Source organism: Trachurus japonicus, chromosome 1 (assembly GCF_045865225.1).
Source record: "Trachurus japonicus isolate A0001 chromosome 1, Traja_1.0".
Taxonomy (NCBI): domain Eukaryota; kingdom Metazoa; phylum Chordata; class Actinopteri; order Carangiformes; family Carangidae; genus Trachurus; species Trachurus japonicus.
The window spans coordinates 27,756,444-27,777,109 of record NC_140907.1 but is presented as its reverse complement, the minus strand read 5'-3'; the positions used below and the strand labels follow the sequence as shown (position 1 = coordinate 27,777,109).

The 20,666-nt window shown below is 43.9% G+C and overlaps 2 protein-coding genes across 7 annotated transcripts in view; both read right to left on the bottom strand.

The window, feature by feature from the left end:
• Window positions 1–215: 215 nt before the first annotated feature.
• LOC146992083 (uncharacterized) lies at window positions 216–6,500 on the bottom strand. The gene is made up of 2 exons (XM_085783531.1): window positions 6,258–6,500; window positions 216–3,839 (listed from the first exon to the last, which is right to left on the bottom strand). The coding sequence occupies exon 2, from the start codon at window positions 3,683–3,685 to the stop codon at window positions 566–568; it is 3,120 nt and encodes a 1,039-aa protein (XP_085639657.1). The 5' UTR covers window positions 3,686–3,839; window positions 6,258–6,500; the 3' UTR covers window positions 216–565.
• A 1,987-nt stretch (window positions 6,501–8,487) lies between these two features.
• LOC146992081 (protein sidekick-1-like) overlaps window positions 8,488–20,666 on the bottom strand; it is a 296,559-nt gene continuing 284,380 nt past the window's right edge. For all 6 annotated transcript variants that reach the window (XM_085783510.1, XM_085783486.1, XM_085783479.1 and 3 more), the window contains 9 exons: window positions 19,724–19,910; window positions 19,475–19,612; window positions 18,936–19,097; window positions 18,324–18,449; window positions 16,875–17,039; window positions 15,603–15,740; window positions 13,852–13,972; window positions 12,717–12,846; window positions 8,488–10,509 (listed from right to left, as the gene is read on the bottom strand). In XM_085783510.1, coding sequence (XP_085639636.1) covers window positions 10,204–10,509; window positions 12,717–12,846; window positions 13,852–13,972; window positions 15,603–15,740; window positions 16,875–17,039; window positions 18,324–18,449; window positions 18,936–19,097; window positions 19,475–19,612; window positions 19,724–19,910 — 1,473 coding nt within the window. In that variant the 3' untranslated portion in view covers window positions 8,488–10,203. The remainder of the gene's footprint in view (window positions 10,510–12,716; window positions 12,847–13,851; window positions 13,973–15,602; window positions 15,741–16,874; window positions 17,040–18,323; window positions 18,450–18,935; window positions 19,098–19,474; window positions 19,613–19,723; window positions 19,911–20,666) is intronic.

Below are 20,666 nucleotides of genomic sequence, written 5' to 3'. Positions count from 1 at the left end.
GTACAAGCCAATAAAACTTGCAATATTGTTTTCTTTCTTTCTTTTCTGTTTGTGAGGTCGATGAAAATGCGTCTCAAGTATCTGGGATGGAAGAAAAGAACAGACAGCCTGTGCAGACGGCTCGTTACTGATGTTTTTGATCAGACAGGCTTTTTTTTTGTTCTTGTTTTGTAGTAATCATTTCAAAGCTTTTCAGACATTTCTGAAAGGTTTTCTCTAAGTTTTGGTTAATGAAGTTGCTTCACCGTCTTTGTAAAACTTACAATGATTATTATTTTTTGTTTAGACTGTGTCAGAGCGATTTATCAGTTTAAGGCCATAGAAAATCTATATTATTTAATCATAAAATCCCGTCACGTAGGACTATCCAATGTTCAAAGCATCTTAAATCCAGCTAAATTAGAGATTTCAACATATTTTGGTTTCATATTTATGACAAAGCTATGAATGTGAACTGATTCTTGCTGACGCCCCACCACCCAGACAAACATGCAAAACCACAGACACAGTAAAAAAAAAAAAAGCAAAGCTCCCACAGAGGTGTGTTGCTCCTGCAGCGTCTTGACTAGTGGTATTTACTGATGTGTCTGTTTCTGTCCCCCGTCTGTGTGAATGTCTGTCCACAGTGCGGGCAGGAGTACGGCCTCTCTCCCGTGTGTATCCTCATGTGGACGTTCAGTTTGTCTTTGCTAATGAAGCGCTTGTTGCAGCAGGTGCACGTGTACGGTTTGTCCCCCGTGTGATACCGCTGGTGCATCTTCAGCTCCGTCATGCGACCGTAAGTCCTGCCGCACTCGGGACACTCGTAGCTGGGCCGCACCTCCATGTGCTGCCTGCTGTGCAGCCGCAGCCCGCTGGCCGACCTGAAGCTCTTGTTGCACTGCGAGCACTGGAAGGGTTTCTCCCCCGTGTGGATGTGGACGTGTAACTTGAGGCTGGCGGCGGACGGGAAGCCGTTGCCGCAGATGGAGCAGAGGTGAGGTCTCTCCCCCGTGTGGATGCTCAGGTGCTTCTCCAGCTTGTTCTTGTTCAGGAACGTCCGGCCGCAGACGGGGCAGTTCAACGGCTGCTCCCCCTCGTGCGAGCTCATGTGCTCCGTCAGCTCTATCAGCGTGGAGTAGGCCATGTCGCACCGGGTGCACGAGTACGGCTTCTCCTTTTTAAACTTCCTGTGTTTGAGGCAGTGCTGCTCCAGATCTTCCTTTGCCTCGAAGGTCTCGATACAGCAGCTGCACTGGAACGGCCTCTCCTGAGTATGAGTGCGCAGGTGATACTTCAAAGCCGTCAACTGTAGAAAGACGCTGTCGCAGTGCGGACATCTGGACTCCCGCCTGTTGTGGACCAGCAGGTGCCTCTTGTAGTGCGACAGCTTGACGAAGCGCTTGCGGCACATCGAACAATAATACTGTTCGTCCAGGTGGCCTTTCTCGTGCTTCTTCAGCGCGTACTCCACCTTGAACTTCTTCCCGCAGGTTTTGCAGGCGTAAGACTTTTCGTGAATCCCCATGTGCGCCTCCAGTTCCTCCGAACTGTTGAAGGTTTCGTCGCATTTCGGACAAGTCCCGTTGTTCTCCTTCACGTGGATCTCCAGGTGTTTGTTGAGGTCTTCCGGGAAGGCGAAGTCCTTCTGACAATCGGGGCATGTGTAGCACTCCCCGTTTGTTGCTTTGCGATGGGTCACTATGTGTCTTTTCAAATGGTACATCCGTCCGAATACTTTGCCGCAGTCGCCGCACACGAGGCTCTGAGATCTGGCCTGGACTTTCTTGTGTAACCGGAGATGGCTCACCAGCGCGGCCTTTTCCTTGAACTGTTTATCACATGCAAGGCAGGTCAGGCCTTCCACGGCGTGGGTCTTCTTGTGAGCTTTCAGCTCCAGCCAGCTTCTTAAATTCGCCCCACACTTGGAGCAGATGTAGTGGCCCAGTCCGTGTTGGTTCCTCAGGTGTCGGGTCATGTGGTACGACTGGCTGAAGGTCAAAGTGCAGACGGGGCAGGTGAACGGTTTCTCCTTGGTGTGCGTCCTCATGTGTCTGGCAAGTTTGTTCGGGCCTCTGAAGCGCCTGTCGACACAGATGGGACAATAGTGACCTTTTGTTTTGGCCTTCGAGGCGACTTTCTCTTTCTTATTTCCGCCATCTTTAGATTTTGCTTCATTCCTGTCCTTGGCCTCTGTCTGAACGTCACCTTCGGATCCTTTCTCCTGAGCGTCTTCATCGCCAGAATCGGCATAATTCTCAGCCATATTTTCATCATCGCCATCCTGATCCTCATCCTCAATCTCCTTCTTTTCACTCGATTCAATTACTTCCTCACTTATCTGCGAACTCTCCCCCTCCGTCTGTTCAGTCTGTTTTTTCAAATGTGACATGACGTGACTCATAAACACCTCATTATTAGTGAATTTCTCACGACAGTCGGGACACGTCAGGGTTTGCGGCGTGTGAGTCCTCCTGTGACTCTGCAGTTCTGAGAAGCTTCGCAAACTCTCCCCGCACGTGGAGCAGACGTGTTGCCCCGCTCCGTGCTGGTTCCTCAGGTGTCGGGTCATGTGGTACGACTGGCTGAAGGTGGCGCCGCAGACGGGGCAGGTGAACGGTTTCTCCTTTGTGTGCGTCCTCATGTGTCGGGCGAGCTTGTTTGTATCTCGGAAGCGTCTGTCGTAACAGATGGGACAGCGGGGGCCTTTTGCTCTAGCAGAGGGAACCGCAAAGTCTTCATCATCATCATCGTTATCACCATCGCTGTCGTCATCATCACTCGCTTCTTTGCAGCCCTCCTCCTCCTCCTCTTCTGTCCTCTGTGACGAGGATGAGGCTTCATTATCACCTGTTTTATCCCAATCCAGATTAGTCTCCTCAGCACTCTTAGGCTTCTCCTCGTCGTTATCACTGTAATAAAGCTTATCGCTAGTGTAGTAGTAGTTGTCTTTGTATCTAGACGGTTTTCTCTGGGTTTTTGTCAAGCGTGGTTTTACTTTTGCTCTTTTCTCGCCGCGCCGAGGTCGTCCTCTTTTGGGTTTTATTTGAACAGGAGGATCTAAATCATCCCCGATGTCCACACTCACCTCGTGAAAACCAAACTGTTCAGGTTCATTTAAAGCAGACTCCACTTCTTTACTGATAACCAACGCCGCAGCCAAGGTCAGCGTTTCCCTCTCCATCAGCAGCCTCTCTTTGAGTTGTGGGCAGTTTGTTTTCTCAATCAGCTGATCCAAGATAAGTCTTTCTTTCAAGTCTCCGTCGTTGCAAAACCTCAGCAGCTCTTCTAACGCAGACGCAAACTGCTCCGCGGTCTCTCCGGGCAACTGAGCCCTCTGGTGAAACTGAAGGCGGCTCATCTGAGAGGCGCTGTCGGAGTCAAAGTAACCCGTGAGGGTCGCGATGGCGGCCGCGTACGAGGCGTCGCTGTGGATCAGCGTGGTGTAGAGGCGCTGCCCCTCCGGGCCGAGGCAGTTCTGCAGGAGCACGCACTTAGTGGAGTCGACCAGCTCGTTCTCGCCGAGCGCCTCGAGGTAGTGTTCGAAAGCTTTAAGCCACTTGCGCCAAAACATGGTGGGTTCACCGGGCGCGGCCAAGAAAGGCGGCGGTGGGGACAGGATGATGAGAAGAGGCTCCGGGAGCGGCTCCGAGGAGACGTCCTGTTTCGCCCCCTCCTCATCTGCTTCTATCTTCACTTCACCCATTGTCAGTTCTCAGTGTGCGTGCGTTTCGCTTATTTATTTTAAGGCAAATTTTATTTCTTCTTTGACTTCAAGTAAGACTGAATTAAAATACCAGCCTCTCTGGTCTGTGTTCAAGCTCCTGGTGTTTCATCCCACTCAGGTAAGGCTCCGTAAGCTGGAAGAGAAATAAACAACAAACTAATTAGTCTCAGGCTTGAATGTAAATCTCTCTCTATGGCACTAAAACACACGCAGCTTTCAAGGTCTGGATCAGCAAAAAAAAAAAAAGAGTTTAAAGGTATAATATGTAGGAATCACCCCCATCTAGCAGTGTGGTTGCATATCGGAACGTATTCTTGATGTTGCATTCACGTGAAATCGGGCAGAAGTCAGACAGACAACAGACTTCCTCACACTACACAGTGGTGATAGTTTTAACAGGCGCTACGGTGAGTTTTTGCGGTTACCCACGGTCACGCTGCCACTGAACGTAAAAAATGGCGATGCAACATGGCAGCCAAGGTTCGGTGCGTCGCCCACATATGTATTTGTAACGACTTGTAACAACTCATTCTAAGGTCCGAGAAAGCTTTCATTTGTATGCGGGTGTGATTCGACTATAGTGAAATACGTTTTTATGAAAGCAATATTTGATTTTTGCTAATAAAAAGCCAAATAAGTTACATACTGGGGCTTTAAGGGGTTTATTTACTACTGCAAGGGGAAAGTTACAAGAGAAAAGTCAAAACAATCAAACTCTACACAGAGATATCCTTTTGACTTTAGATACCGGATGAGTCAAGGTCCATAAACACTGGACATTTCCTTTAATGCAATTCAAAGCATCTTTTTGTTCAGTCCCTCCCTGCCTGTTAATCTCCTTTCTCTTTCAAACTCCACACCTGCAGATTAGATGGACAAGTTTTCATGAATGGTGAATGTCACACACCCCATGATGAGTAAACTTTAACTTTAACGTGCAAAATATGTGGGTGTGTTTGAATTACCTCTTTAACAACAGACCCAACCTCAAAAAAAGAAAAAAAAGAAGAGAAGAAGAAATAAATTAACATGTTACAAAACTAAGACAGAGTATTAGGGCCACATTGAGAAAATATTTGTTTTCACATCCAGTTTCATTCCCACCTCAATCCGACTTCTAAACACCTAACTCCCACCATAACTTTTTCCTTTTCAATTAGTAACCTGTTTTAATTTTTTTTTTTAATCTTTGTATGTGTCTTTTTTAACCTTTGCTGCGAATACACGTACTTATGTGTGGTTGTAGGAATGTGTATTATTATTGTGTTGGGTATGTCTGTGGTATGTAGGGATGTGTGGATCGTTGTATTGCTGCTCCTGCACTTTTGATGTCCTTCCGCAACGCAGTTCCTAACAGAATAATAAAGTACTTTTGATTTGATTTGATTCGAGTATAAAGATTTGATTCGAGTATAAAGTCCTCCAAGAAAAAAAGTCACAATTTTACAAGAATAAAGTCACAATTTTACAAGAATAAAGTCATAATATTTGAACCTGTTGTTTTAGAGGAGGAAAGTTGTTTAAACAAGGGCCGTGGGGCATTTTGTGAAGTTGTACTTAAGTTTCACAAACAAGGAGATACTCAATCTTTTGGCACATCAGCAGCACCACATTGTCATCAGTATCAGGACTTTGAAAAGAATATGCAAGAAAATGCATCTATTCTGCAGAGAGAACCAGGCGGACTTGGAGGATGTCGCTGCTTTTTTCTCATAAAATTGCCACTTTTTTCTTGTAATATTAAGACGTAATGTAATATGGAAAAAAAAGGTTTTCTCAATGTGGCCTAATACACATAAGCCTGAGTAAACTGAATGTGCTCTAACAGGGTGTGTGTAGAGATTGTTTTAATTATAAACATAATAAATCTAAGGTTGAAATCAAACGTGTAATCACAGGGACAGTGAAACAGTAACTAACTAATGCACTGATTATTACTGCGTACTCTCATTTCTATGAAGAATAGAGACTTATAATGTTATGGACTGTTTCTGGGACACTGAGTTGAGGCTGAAGTGAATGGGGCCCTGTGATGGGGGTGAGTGTATGTAATGTTATGTATGGGGAGGGGGGCTTCAGGGGGTTCAGGGGGTTCAGGGGCATGTTTGTGCTCCACTGTGGGTGTTCAGGCTGCTGTTTTTTTAGGGGGCAGTTATTGTCTTTCCTCCATCATTGACAACCAGTCGTGTCGTGTTGTCTAATTTGCTGTAGTGGCCTGGGTATGACTGCTTTTTATGTGGCTACACTGTTCATCCCTGTATATCACATAGACTATAGATAGATCGTTTTATTGTAGTGGGTATATTAATGCATTTTCAGTGGGTATATTAGACTACAGCACTGTTGACAACTATACATACATGCACCAAAGTGTGGCCACTGTAAACACCAGACTACAAACTACAGACACAGACGGACAGACAGACAGAGGGAGACCGCGGGTTTCTCCAGGTGTAGGCGCAGGAAAGACAATAGTTTTAATTTCAACAGCACTACTACAGCGACAAATGACCAGGAGGAGGAGGAGGAGGAGGAGGAGGAGACAACTCACCGAGACAAACTGGTGTAACAAGTCCAGACGCGTGCGGAGCGGCGGAGGGGTAGGGCGGGGTGTGTGCGCTCTGAGGCCGGGGCTGCGAGCCGCTGCGCCGGGCAGCATGTAGGAGAAAGGTCGCTGCGGCCTCCGCCGGGACAACGGGTCACAAACAAAAAGGCTAACGAGTAAAGCACGGAGTGAAAAACACAGCCGCCATGCTGACGGTCCGTCTTCCGGAAAAACACCACAACGTTTCCCTCCCCAAGGTCTGTCCATGCGCCGAGCACACAGCGCCGCCTGCCGGCCGGGAGCCGAGCGGCAGGGAGAGGCTTCATTGATCCCAAAGGAAATTCAATCATCCACTCTTTAACTTTGATAAAGGAAAAGGCACAGTGAAAAATGTCCTACCCATAATATGGCCCAAACATAAAAAATATTAAAAAATTTGCTTCAAACAAAAAAACCTTCGCTTCTATCAAAGAAAACACTTTCAATCAAAGAAAAACAGTGTTCAAATGCAATATATGCACTATATTTTTGCATTCAAATACTTTTTTTCTTAGATTAAAAAGTTTTTTTTTGATTGAAGCAACCTTTTTTTGATTAAATAATAAAGACACAAATCTACCTTCATAGTGAAACATACAGTAGGCTATATTATCAACTTCACCAAACTGATGACAACATTTCATAATATAAATGTAAGTTTACATGAAGAAAACCCTCAAAACCCCACTAAACTGTAAATATCTGTGAACATTTAATATAGGCTACCACTATAAACTGTGGCATAGAATGTATATGTGAAATGCACAAGTTTGTTGAGCAATTTGCAAGCTTGTATTCGTGAAACAAAGGTCTAATAAAGGTTAAAATACTATACTATATCAATCCATATGGAACTATGTAGGACATATATTATGAATAAAATAGAATAAACAAGGGGAAAAAAAACATACCAAATTAAATATGGAAGAAAAAACTGTGCAAAAGTAGTCCTGCAAAGACTTGTTTGTTATTATTGTTTCCCATGCAGTCTTATGGCCAGGGACAAAAACCAAAAACAAACATACAAACAACTAAAAATACAGAGATCTGGGTGAATTTAGGTGCAGTACACATTTCACACACAGATATTCAAGCACACAAGTATCAAAATGATCTATTTGGTTATTGATAAGAGCACTTACCTGACCACATATGGCAGCAATGGTGGAGTGCAATTAAGTTCATTTAACCAAGTGATGTTTAATGTAATTTTGAGGAACTTGCTCTGTATTTACTTCAGAGGGACACACGCCTTTCACTTTACTGAATGTATGAATGAACGAATTACATTATAACATATGAAATTAGATTTTTATTTTGTGGCTTGTTGAAGATTTAATGAATATTCACTTAGGACAAGTTTGTGATTTCTCAGATGGCGTCATTTAAATATGAGTTGGAGACGTAGAAATAAATACAGATTTGTACTGTACAACAGAGGTTTTATTCTTCTTCTTTCATGTCCGATTAATGATTAATCACTTTGTGACCCCACAGATTTTATCTGTTGACTGCAATACAAAACTGAGAACAGAGTATTTGATATTAGCTCTATAGTAAAACACTCCTCACACACTGGTGCAGTAGTTTTATGTACGTCTAACAAGATAAGATCATTCACAGATGAACATATTTCTGCAGAACAAGTTCTTCTACATTTTATACTTGATGTTCATTTCATTGTTGAACTCCTATTACTTTTACTGAATGCAGGAAATATTAAATTGTGCTCCACTGTGTTGTGTGTTTGTTTGCTACTCTTAATTGAATATAGACTGACTTCTTTTTTCACCACTGTAACACAGTTTGCAAAGTGTATACAAAAGCTGTAATTAATGCACTTTGTCTCTGCTGAACGACCTCTTACATAACCGTTTAATGATTGAACTACCTGCTGGAATCAGTCTCTTTGAATTCAGGGGGAAAAAAAAAAAACATCACACAGGTTGGTCCTTGCACACGCTCAGCAGAACACAGAGCAGACAACAGCTGATAAAGCTCTGGTCTTTCCCTTATTTTAGTGTTTTAATAAAAGCGAAGTGGTCGGTGAGTGAGTTCATTTGAGGATTGCTTTAAGAGTTTGTTCACACTATTTTTTTAAAGCAACTCTTTAATTCAGTTAATGTGCTGCAGCGGGCGATGCTCCCAGACATGTTCACTGTCCCGGCACTAAAACAGACCACACAGACACACAAAGTGTTAAACAATGACCATTTATTCACACATTGTATGGGACTTAAAACAAGCGTGACAGAGTGAGGGAGGCTGCGGGCCGGGTTGGGTTGGTTGAAGATATTTAAATCAAACATGAGCCCAAAACAAAACTTACCCATGATTTTTGTTTGCACTTGAAGAGACGTACAAAGTACATGTGTGTCTGTCTGTCTGTCTGTCTGCTGCAGTGGAGGCCAGAGTTCAGAGAGCGGGGCCTCGCCGTGGTTCACATTTCACTCACGCTCAGTTTGAACAAGAATGATTCCCTAAAATATCCTGTAGTTTTGTTCCGTCCACGTCCGCTGAGTTTTAATTGACTCTGTCTCCTTGTTTTTCCTCTTCGTCCGTCGGGAGGGGGGGGGAGCCGTCGGTGAACTCTCTCCTGTGCTGTTTCGCTATTTTGCTTTTAAAATACACAAATGTGGCAGAACTACATACAACAGCGCACAAGTAAAAAGGGTCTCTCTGTTCAAAAATCCATCTTAAATATACCAACACACACACACACACACACACACACACACACACACAATGGCACGCTTTCCTTAGCGGTGAACAACAGAGACAGGTGAACACATGTGTCATACTTACACACATACACACATCGCACACACTCAACCTTGTAAAAAAAAATTAAACTTCAGCAGAATAAAGATGAAATGTGCGGGCTCAGTGCAAAACATTATGGCTTGGGGAGCTGTGGGAGAAGGAGCACTGACAACAGGCAGTAGACAGTAAAGTAAAAAAAGAAAAGAAAAAAAATCAAAAACATTTTTTTTTTTCATATAATCCAACCCAAACCCCCCGAACATCACACATCGCTCTTAGAAACCACGCAACACTCTCACTGAGAATGCCTTAAGTGCTGAAGAACCTCTCGCCCACACTTGCTCTCTGTCCTTTATCAAATACGATGATTATTGATTGTTATTTTTTTCTCTTTTCCTCTGTGTGGTGGTCTTTTACACCTGACAGCTGCTGTTTGTGTACACGGACCAGTCTGTCAGAAGAAGCTGCTCCCTCCTGTGCCGTCTTTTTCATCATCTTCCTCACCTCTGAAGTTCCTCTCTCTCTCTTTCTCTCTCCCAGTGGGAGACACTGAGATGGCGCAATCGGAGAATGCATGTGTGTGTGTGTGTGTGTGTGTGTGTGTATGTACTTGTGCACTCGTGTGTAAATACAGAAAACAGAGAAGAAGAAAAGTTGTGCAGAAACTCCACGTTCAACCAGTTTTGAGTAAATTTTTCTCATTTACAAAACAAAACAAAAAAAAAACTGGACTCATCTGGCTCTCGGCTCTCGTCGGAGAGTCTCTGGAACAGGCTTGGATATCTGGTTGCACCGCCGCTGTGAATGTGTGGAAACGAGGACAGGAACTGTGTGTGTGAGCACAGTGACACACAGGCGTAAAAGAGAAGGAGAGGAACACGCACACACACTCGTCGACACGGTGAGGGTCTTGGTGAAAGAGGGCAGAGGGCGAGTGAGAAGTGTAGGTTGTAGTTCTTTGGGGGCATGAGGGGTTGTTTTCCTGTCGCCAGTCCGTCCCACGTCTCCTCGTCTCGTCCTGCGAAGCCGTCTGCTCTCTTCTCCCCGTTAGACCCAAACACACACCGCCCCCCCCCCCCCCTCTCCTTCATTTTGTGTAAGTGTGTGTGTGTGTGTGTATCGTGTTCTGCACATTTTTTTGTCTCTAGAGTCAAACGAACGAGGAGAAGCCCGTCACGGGGGTGCGCGATCCCGGCGGGTTGGTGTTGGGGTTGACGTGCGTGTGCGCCGGCTGCCCCGTGGGTGTGTAGGCGCCGCCTGTGCTGTGCTGGGTGACCACCGTCTGGTAGTACGGCTCCGTGTCCGCCGTGGCGCACTCCTCGTAGCCGAACGGAGTCCCGATGGCTTTCAGGCCTTTGGGCTGCCGCTTCCAGGAGTTGTAGTAGGTGGGGTCGCTCATGTAGTGGTTGACGAAGGAGTGCTTCGGCTGCTCGTCCTCGTAGTCGCTGTCTGTCAGCTGGAGACACAAACACACACACAGATTCAGATTCAGACTGTTGATCAATTAGACGTGGAGATCTCTGCTTTATTTCAATGTTACGAACACAATACAGACCCGTGATTCTCAAAGGGGTGGGGAATAACGACATGACAGGTGGGGCGCGACAGGCTGAACTAGACCGCTGTGGCCAGCTGTGGTCACTGGTCACAGATATTATTAAAATGTTTCCATTTCACGGTGTACAGCACACGCGTCTGTTTCTCTTCCTAACTGTTTTTTTTGTTTTGTACATGCATTGTCCAGTTTCAGTCCCATTAAGGCCGATACATGCTGAAGAAAATCGATTTCCAATAGCATTATCTGGGTGTTGGAGTTGGAGTCGGACTAACGCGTTTACATGCACTTCAGTTGTCCAGTTATAGTAATGAGTAATGAGTAATAAGGCAATAATTTGTTTTTTTCAGTACGTTTACATGACACTTGAAAAAAACGAATTATTGAGTGAGGGAGGATTGGATGGTGGCACAGGTTTAGTAATAAGGAAACCGTCACTTTCAGCTACTCTCAGCAGATCTGCTCCAAGAAGACACTTAAAAAACTTTGTTTTGTGAGGAAAAACTAGATGTTAAAGCATGGAGAATGACCGAAAAGTCTGAAAACCACTGGCATAGACAGACCCCTGTACTGCTCCGACTGTGGAATGAAGAGAAATGATTTACAAGTGTCTCAATTTACTGCTTATTATAAAACGACTGAGTGTCTGTAGTCACTCCAAAAGGAGGGGTGGATTTCATAGGTTTGGATAAAAATCAAAGGATCCTAACAAATCAGAGTAACTGTATCAGTGGAGACAGACGGGGCGACATCGAGCAACACTCGAACCAGGGCAGGATCTTGGTCAATTCAGCATGTCGCCTCAGAGCCGGCGCATCCTGTCCAATCACATTAAATGGTGATCTTCGCCATTTAATGTGATTTGTCTTTAGCTTTCATTTCCACCTTGTCTCGTTACGCAGGCGACATCCCAGACTGACAACATTAGCTCAGTGCAGAGCGTTTTTCTGTTTCTCCTTTTAAAGAAACTGTCGATCAAAGATCTTCCAATTCATTATCCATGAATGCGATTGTTCCATCAGGTTTCACAGTGGCGTGAAAATGGCTGGCTGGTTTCACTTTCTTTCCCTTATTTTTGGGGGGGTTTAAATGATAGGTGATAAATTATTCAGAGCAAATCAGGGGTTTTCTGGTCATCTTTCTCTCTGCCTTCATTTCCTGTTAGCTCTCCGCTGTGTGCCAACTAATAAAAGCATAAAAGGCTGGGGAAAAAATGAACAAAGCAATACAGAGGTGGGATTACAAAATCATTGAGCCAAATAGCGAGGACACAGAAGAATGACTCTCAAATCATTATACAACAAGTAAAAGCCACAAAAACAACAGTGGGACTTCCCGTGAGTATTTTGGGATTGCTGGTGCTAATGTTCATAATGTGTGTGTGTGTGTGATTGACACTTCTGTTTTTATTTGATGTGCAACAGTAGAGAGTTGACATGAAGTCTCTTCTTGCTCTGAAAGCTTAGATTTGTCCATGTTAGCACAAGGCTTTTGGATGTATTTTACCAAAGTATCCTGGTGAGTGTCCCTTTTTTATGCTCTACTTTGCTTGGGGGCGGGGGGCAGCATATCAACTGACGACAAAAATAGGATCAACAAGATGATCAAGAGGGTCTCCTTGAGGTCATTGTTGAAACTGATCCTGTGCTACGAAAACCATCCATTGCACAATGTTTTTAAGGGTCTTTGAAGCTCATTCGGTGAGCGACTAGTGATGCCTCGGCGCTCCACTGAACGACTGAGGAAGTCTTTTGTTCCTGCAATGGTCGGATTTTTAACAAACATTGTTAGGGTCAGACTTGGCACTGCTGCACAGTCTCTAGTGGTATTTATTCACTTTTATCATGCTTTTGTGGTATTTAATCATGTCCTTTTTCTATTCATTCCTACTTTTAGATCGTGTTTCATTGGCCTTATTTGCTGTTTGCTGTGTATCTGGTGTTTATGTTGTCTGATGTCTCTGTGCTGTTTGTCGGCTGTATGATTTTTTTGACCTGGTGGTAAAATAGTTTCCCCATGCGGGATCAACAAAGCTTCCCTAACCTAACCTAAATGTACTACTGTCATGACTGAGAGAGACAGAGAGAGGCAGAGAGAGAGAGAGCTACCTCTGACTCAGAGACCTCGGTGGGCTTCTCAGTGAGTGTGGTGCTCTCTGTGAGCACGGCTCCATTATAGTTGTTACAGATGTCCTCGTCAGAGTAGTGAAGACCACCTGGACTGGGCCTCGGAGGAGACCTACACACACAAACACACATAAAGACATTAAATTGTGACATCATGTGTTAGTTTTTGCTTGAATCTGTGAGTATAATAACAGTATCAACAACATGCACTCCTGTCTATGATGGCTAAAAGTTGAAGACAGAGTCGATGCTGCACTACTTCTTTCAATATGGAAAGTATTACAGTCCAAAACTCCATCATACCTATACAATCAGCTGAAATATAATTATGATTCATGTACATATGCCACCAGACAGGCAACACAAGGCCGGTTCATGCTTCCCAAACCAAACACCAACTTTTTGAAGCATACAATAGAAAACAGATCAATTAAAGCATGGAACTCCTCACCACTGCCAATAACCAAACTAGCAGACTAGCGGTGCTCTAGAGCTGGGGTTCTCAAACTTTTTTACATCGACGACCCCTAAATCGACACAAATTAGACCATGGATCCCCACTGGACAAAATTTTGAAGCAAACACCAGAAATACACAAATATTTGTTTTGACTGAAGAACATTACTTTTTTTAGTCAATGTATAGGGCCAATGGCGTAATTTGTGGAAATATTGTAGAGAAATTTCTGGAAAAAGTGGTACAATTTCTTCAAAAACATTTAAACATTTCTAGAAAAAAGTGGTAAAAATTCTAAAAAAAAAAAAAATCTAGAAAAAAGTGGTAAGATTTCAAAAAAAAAGAAAAAAAAAGTTTAAAAAAATTCAAGAAAAAAGTACTAAAATTGAAAAGTGTTAAAATTTTTCAAAAAAGTGGTAAAATTTCTCCCAAAAAAGTTTTAAAAAAATTCTAGAAAAAGTGTATTTTTTGTTTTTGTTTTTAGAACCCTCTCAAGGACCCCTAGCACAGCTAATGAGGATCCTCACGAATAAATTAAAGTGTGTGTGTGTGTGTGTGTGTGTGTGAGGATCCTCACAAATAAATTAAAGTGTGTGTGTGTGTGAGAGAGTGTGAGTGTGTGTGTGAGAGAGAGTGTGAGTGTGTGTGTGTGAGTGCTCACCTGGTCCCGTTTTTTTTCAGGAAGGAGTTCTTGGTGTTGAGCGCTCTGCTGTTGAGCTCCAGAGCGGTGAATCCTCCGTTGTCCAGCGTGACAGACTCCTCCGCTGTGGACACGTGCTTCCCTGAGGAGGATGAGGAGGAATCATAATCAGACCAGGAGTCGAGTTTGACACACGTTGAACAAAAAAAATCTAAGCAGTTCAGTCACTCATGTGGGAAAGCAACTGAAAAACTCTTATGAGATTGTTCCTCCTGCTGAACAGAGTTTATCTGTGATCCTTTTGTTTTATTCATCGTGTTTTCTCAGCAACCTCTCAGGCTCGAGAATAAGAAGCAAATGAAACACAGATGCATAATTTGGCGCTCGAGCAATAACCACACAGAAAACCTCCATCATTTAGGCACCAATAACCATAACAAAGGGAACTATAAAGGGAACATTGTCATGTTTGAAATGGGAAGAAATATGATTGCTGTTTGAATCACACCAAGGTGCTCTGGATGATTTACAGCTAACTGAACACACATTTCAATGGCTCCCATTCACTGGTGCATTGTGTTAATGTTTGTGTGCTCCCTCTCTCTCTTCCTGCAGCTACTCCCTCACTGTGTTTGATCGCTCTGTCGCCCCAGAGGTTGTGCCAAGGTTTCTGTGGCAACTCAGATTAACAGCTGTCCTGATGTAACCTGCTTATTAGGACTAATTCTGTGTTGCAGTCAGATGTTGGCACGCACACACACACTCACTCACACACACACAAGCACACAAAGTGACTACTGTGCCTGCAACAAAGAGGAAGCCTGAAAGGAGAAGACACCTAAGAAGCAAACAGGAAGGAAAGCCTCGACATGAAGGGGGCCGTCGGCCACAGCTTCAGATGAGTTACCGGGCAACACTTCACACAAACCAACAGTGTTTTGTCACAATGAGGAGGAGGAGGAAGTTTTGTCCTTCAACTCATGTTGGTGAGCATCAGTCCCACTGAGTCAGACTCTCGCTCCAGGCTGCGCTGCGCTCCGACTGACCCTGTGGAGCTGCACGCCGCCGTGCGCTCACACACAGAAGAGAAGCAGGATCAGGTCTGAGTATGAAACACTCGGATGAAACAATGGAGATAACGTTTTTGTTTTGTTTTTCCAGCAGACCTCTCTCTCTTTCTCTTTCTACGCTGGAACGATGATGCCCTTGAAAACAGAGCAGGTTTTTTTTCTCAGTTTGGCTCATGAAGGCTTTCAAATATCCATGCATCAAGTTTTACTGTTGTGAAGGAAAAGAAATGTTGCTCCTCAGTTTTGTACAATTCATCCACTTTCATATTCACGCACAACAACAGCGTCGTTCACTTGTTGAAAAACATTTATGTTCTCAGATAGGCTGAAATAGTTTTGTGGACTTAAATAGCCGTGACAGGCCTTGAGCGAGGTGACATATGAAGCGCCGATCAATATTTTCCTGCACCTCTGACATGACTACACTGAAAAGACTGTATAGATTGTTGTTTTGCTATCTCCAAATCTCCAATAATGTCACTATCTTGGGAAAACAAAGCTCCATTTTCTGGAGCTCCAGAGAAAATGATCCTGTTATCTTGAGAAAACGGGGAGGAAATAAAATGTGTGAATGCACGGCTGCAAAGGGCTTCTCTATAGTTTTTGTGAAACAAAACAAAAAGAACAGAGAACATGAAAACACAACAGGACTTTGTGACCCATAAATTAATTTTTTCCAGCCTGAAGAAAAATGCTACAGACCTGTGCCACAGGCCTTGTACTTGGTGCTGTGTCCGTGCAGCAGCAGAGTGAAGACCAAGACCAGGATGAGGATGAGTCCCACCAGAGCCATGACCAGCAGGAACCACCACTCCTCGTAGAAGGGGCGCTCCTGCAGCGCTGCAGACACACACACACACACACACACACACACACACACACAGGAGATTTAAAGCTTTGATTCGTCATGCAGAAGTAACTAGAAGACTAGAAGTCTGTAAATGATAGCTTTTGAGGTCTGACTTTTTGACTGAGATGCTGAAATATCATAGAAAAAACAAAACATCTCTTAGTTTCTCCTGTTGAGGTCACTGGGAAAGAGAGAGGAAGCTACATGAGCTTCTGGTTTAAAGGACTTTTTGTGACTTTTCAGCTGTTTTGCGAACCCTCCTCCTGGCCATGTGCATTTGTTTACAACAAAGCCGGCGAGAAATCAATCAAAAGAGCGGTAGATAACGTTGTATATCATATCAGATGTTATGACGTGTATATTTGTGTAGTTTAATCTCTCATAAACAAGAGATTACGGGTTACAGGGTGCATTTGTGTCGCAGTGCTGCAGAGACGAGAGCTGGGACACCGGGGGAGCGGCGGCACTGATCTTGCAAAGTTGTTTTTCAGCTCAGAGATGCAATAAGTGACACGAACGTAGAAGGCAGAGAGCCTTCATTCTCCTGCGTAACAAGTTAAGCCATTTATTAAACCATCACAATCACTCTAAAGCTGTTTAATTAAAGTAAAAATGTAGCACAGTTAAGCCACAAATCCTGCATAGTTCCTCTTTAATCTGAGTCCTGGTGTACAGTGGGGAAAATAAGTATTTGATCCCCTGCTGATTTTCTAAGTTTGCTCCCCCACAAAGAAATGGATGGTCTATAGTTTTTATGGTAAGTTTATTTTAACAGAGAAGAGACAGAATATCGACAAAAACAATCCAGAAATAATATCACCATCATATAAAGGTTATAAATTCATTTAAATTTGACCAAGTGAAAAAAAGGCAAAACACCATCTAACACCGAGTGGTTTCTACAGTAAACTCAGGTGTAGTTACATCACGTTGCCTCTGGATGGCGACACACCCAAAGCCGACACACACAGACAACAACCCCAGTATCCAGCAGACCAGAAATTCACTCAAACCTCAATCACCTGAAGTCGCATCACCCTGGGTTTGTTCATTAACCCCGAGCTCCAGCAGTGTCTATGTCTATGTGTGTGTGCTTGTGTGTGTGTGTGTGTGTGTGTGTTTACCAGCGAGAGAAGCAGAGGGTGTACTCGGCTGTCCGTAACCATAGCGATTAACAGCGATGACTCTGAACTCGTAGCTGATCCCTGACCTCAGGCGCTCCAGCGGCACTGAAACAGATCTGCTGGTGGGAGCGAGGGGTCTGATGAAGGAGTCCCACACCCCCTCGTCTACAGACAGAGACAGAGACAGAGAGACGGAGAGAGAGACAGAGAGAGAGAGACACAGTTTGATGGACTGTCAGACAAAGACGTGGAGGCGACGCTCCATGTGAAGAAGTCTGTTAAAGATGTCAAGATGTAATACAAAAGATGATAAGTCAAATCAAATTCCCTCTCAGACGATGGTAATGATGATGATTATGTGATGACGATGACTGTTATTACTGCTAAAAAGAGCGGTATCACTATTATTATCAGAAGTTGAGTTATATCTCAGCCTCCCGTCTTCCCTGCAGAGGCTTCCTGCAGACATCCACTCACTGTATTACACCTCTGGTAAGCTTTATTAGAAAATTACCGCTGACTTGATTTGCACAGCAGGTCTTAATGGATCTGAAGAGAGGCGTGCGTACTGAAGTTCAGTGCAGTGTGAGTGACACTTTGGGCCTTTCCCATTTCTCCACACATGGCGCTTTGGTGACGTTTCGCTGGTGGAACGTACATTTGCATATAGTGTGCAACTGTGCAAGCATGCAGGGATATTTAAAAGAAATCGGGACAAACTTGACAAGTGCAGCCTGTCATCTGAGTGCCATTGTGCACACTAGCACAACTCCGACACAGCAACAGTTTTAATAAACAGTGCTACTGGATCACAGTCTCCAAAGAGACTCCAAAAGTGTCTCTATGCGCAAGATTCAAATCATAAATGTGTAAGCCCTACTCCGTAAGAAAAAAAGAAAAAAGATAAACACAAAGGATTAAACAGAGCATGATGAAAAATATTCACCTAAGTTATAATCATTAGAGAAAATTCATAATTACGTGACAACAAGGTAAAAATGAACAGATGTAAAAGTAAACGAAGCCTAAAGACGACAAAACCGAAATTGAAAAATATGAGATAAAAGAATATAAAGTATATGAGATTAAAAAGTCATAATTATGAGATAGAAAGTCAAATTCATTTTATTGAAATTAAATCAATGGCATTTCCCAAACGTGGCTTGTGGCTCCTAGTGACGGCAGACTTCACCAGCTGGTGCATTGTGGGATTTATACTTGGCCAAATAGCTACTGCTCCACCATCAGTGTTCAAATCAAGTGCGCTGCACTTTTGGTCGTTGGAAAAATGGGACACACTTGCGCACTTACAAGCCCATGAACGCGCATGCCAAGTGCCCCATATTGGGACAGGCCCCTAACTTCTCTCTTGATTAAAGGAATGAATGACTCTACACCAACAAAAAGATGCAAATTAGGGGAAGTGAGAGTTGTTACGTTGGAGCTCACCCGACGGACGAGCCTCGATGACGTATCCGGTCACGGGCGCTCCACCGATGTCTCCCTCTGACCAGTGGATGTTGAGAGCGGAGGACGTCTTGGTGATGGACATCTCCATAGGAGAGCCAGGGGTGCCTGTAATGTCACACACACACAAACACACACACTGAGGAAGCAGCTTCTTTTTTCATAAAAAGTTTACTTTTTTCTAGATCTAAACGTGCCCATTCATAACTTTCCTAAAACTTTCTTATCCCCTTTATGTCCTTGAATGGAGTCTAGATAAGAAACAATTAACTGATTAAGTGATTAGTCCGCAAAAGATAAGCTATTTAATATTCTAAAAATCATTTTTCAAGCAAAAATGCCAAATATTTGGTTGCAGCTTCTCAAATAGTATATAGTAATAGTATTTGCTGCATTTCTTTTTAGTGTCACGAGTGAAGGGAATATTTTGCACCTTTGGTCAGACATCACAAAACACACAGAGATGTCATCTGGGGCTCTTCGATGTTGCATCAGGCATTTTTCAACACTATTTCTTGACTGAACATTTGATCTGTAGACACAGGAAAGAATCGGCAGACTGCACATGAAAGGTTGTGGTCATGGCCTTCATACCTTGTATGGGCTGAGCGGTGACGTTGGCCTGGATGGGCGGCCCATGACTGACTGTGAGAGCTTGAACGCTGAACGTGTACGTTGCTCCTTTGACCAGGTCCCGAACCTTCAACCAGCGCTGCCAGCTGCCCTTCACGTCCACCGTCACAACTTTACTCACACCTGCTCTCACAGAGACGGTTCAAGAGAGATGTCAGTCTCCTCCTCGACATGGGTTTTTTTTCTGTGTATTTTTGTATTTACGTGAGTGTGTGTGTGTGTGTGTGTGTGTTCTTGTACATGCTACATTGTGAGGACCGGAATGAGTTTTTAACCAACAGACTGAGGACAATTTTGGGAAGTGAGGACATTTTGGCTTTTTGAGGGTTAAGACGTTAGGTTATAATTAGGTTTAAATTAGGTCTAGAGTAATGGTTAAGTTTAGGCATTTGTTTTGGATGGTTAAGGTTAGGGTAAGGGGCTAAGGAATACATTATGTCAATGACATGTCCTCACAAAGATATATTTACAAGGATGTGTGTGAGTGTGTGTGTGCCTACCTTGCACCGGAGCGGTGGGCTGGTAGACGACTCTGTAGCCCTCCAGCTGTCCATTAGGAGTGAGTGGAACTCCCCAGGACACGTTGACACTTCCTCCCGTCACCTCAGAGAAGGAGAGGTAGCTGGGCTGGCTGGGAGCTGCAGAGACGCAGGATGACAGATGAAATAGGAAAAAGGAAAGACGGATACAAGACAAAATAATATGAAATATGAGGCTTTGTTGCCGTCACGACCGCTCCGAGTCCTCACCTGACTGCAGCGTCCGAGCCCCGCGGGGGTCGCTGGGCGGTCCGTCTCCGGCCGTGTTGAAGGCCGTCAGTGTGACCAGGTAAGGAGTGTAGCTGGTCAGGTTGGTGAGGTGCACGCGCGTGTCTGGGACGAAAATCATCTTCACCTTCTCACTTTGGTTCTGCTTGTCTCTCTCCCAGTAGTGAATCTACAACAAACAAAAAAACATAAACAGTGTCAACCACCTCCGGTCTCTTCTTGGTGCTTCTCCTCCTTCCTGTTTTCCTCCGAGCTGCCTCACTTCATTTCTGCCAACTATATGTGTTATTTACTGTCTGTTCTTTGCTCCTGAGGTCTCCTCATCGATCCATATAAAATACAAGTGCTCATGCTCTTTAACCAGGGGGGGAAAGTTGGTTATGGAGAGATTTGTTTGGTGTTGACAGTTTAACTGAAGGGTAAAGTAGCGTAGGTGTATTACGGACAGCGCTGTCATCGTCTAGTAACACATGTTAACCTTTTGTTTCAGGCAAAATAAAAACGATCTTTCTCCTGCTATTTTAAACCTTCAGACTACTTGACATGGCACTTACAAGCACAATGCTGCTTTCGTGTCATTCTGGATCTGTCGTAATTACCAGTGCCACGACTAAAAAGCATTAACAACAACATCCAAGCATCATCATTATGAATGGGAGACTGATTTTGTTCTTGAAGGTCAGATATATCCAACATGGCACCTAATAACACACCAGTGCCTGAAAAACCAAACAAACACGGATGCTACAGTCTATATATATCAGGCAATGTTGCCATATGAGAGTGACTCATCTGAACCAGTTCAAGGGATCTTTTTTTTTTTTTTTTTAAATATAGTATTTACATGTCTGTGTGCAGCAAACATCAACAAACCTTATATGGATCACGAGAACAAACCACGTCCTGTCTGTGTCTTATAATCACA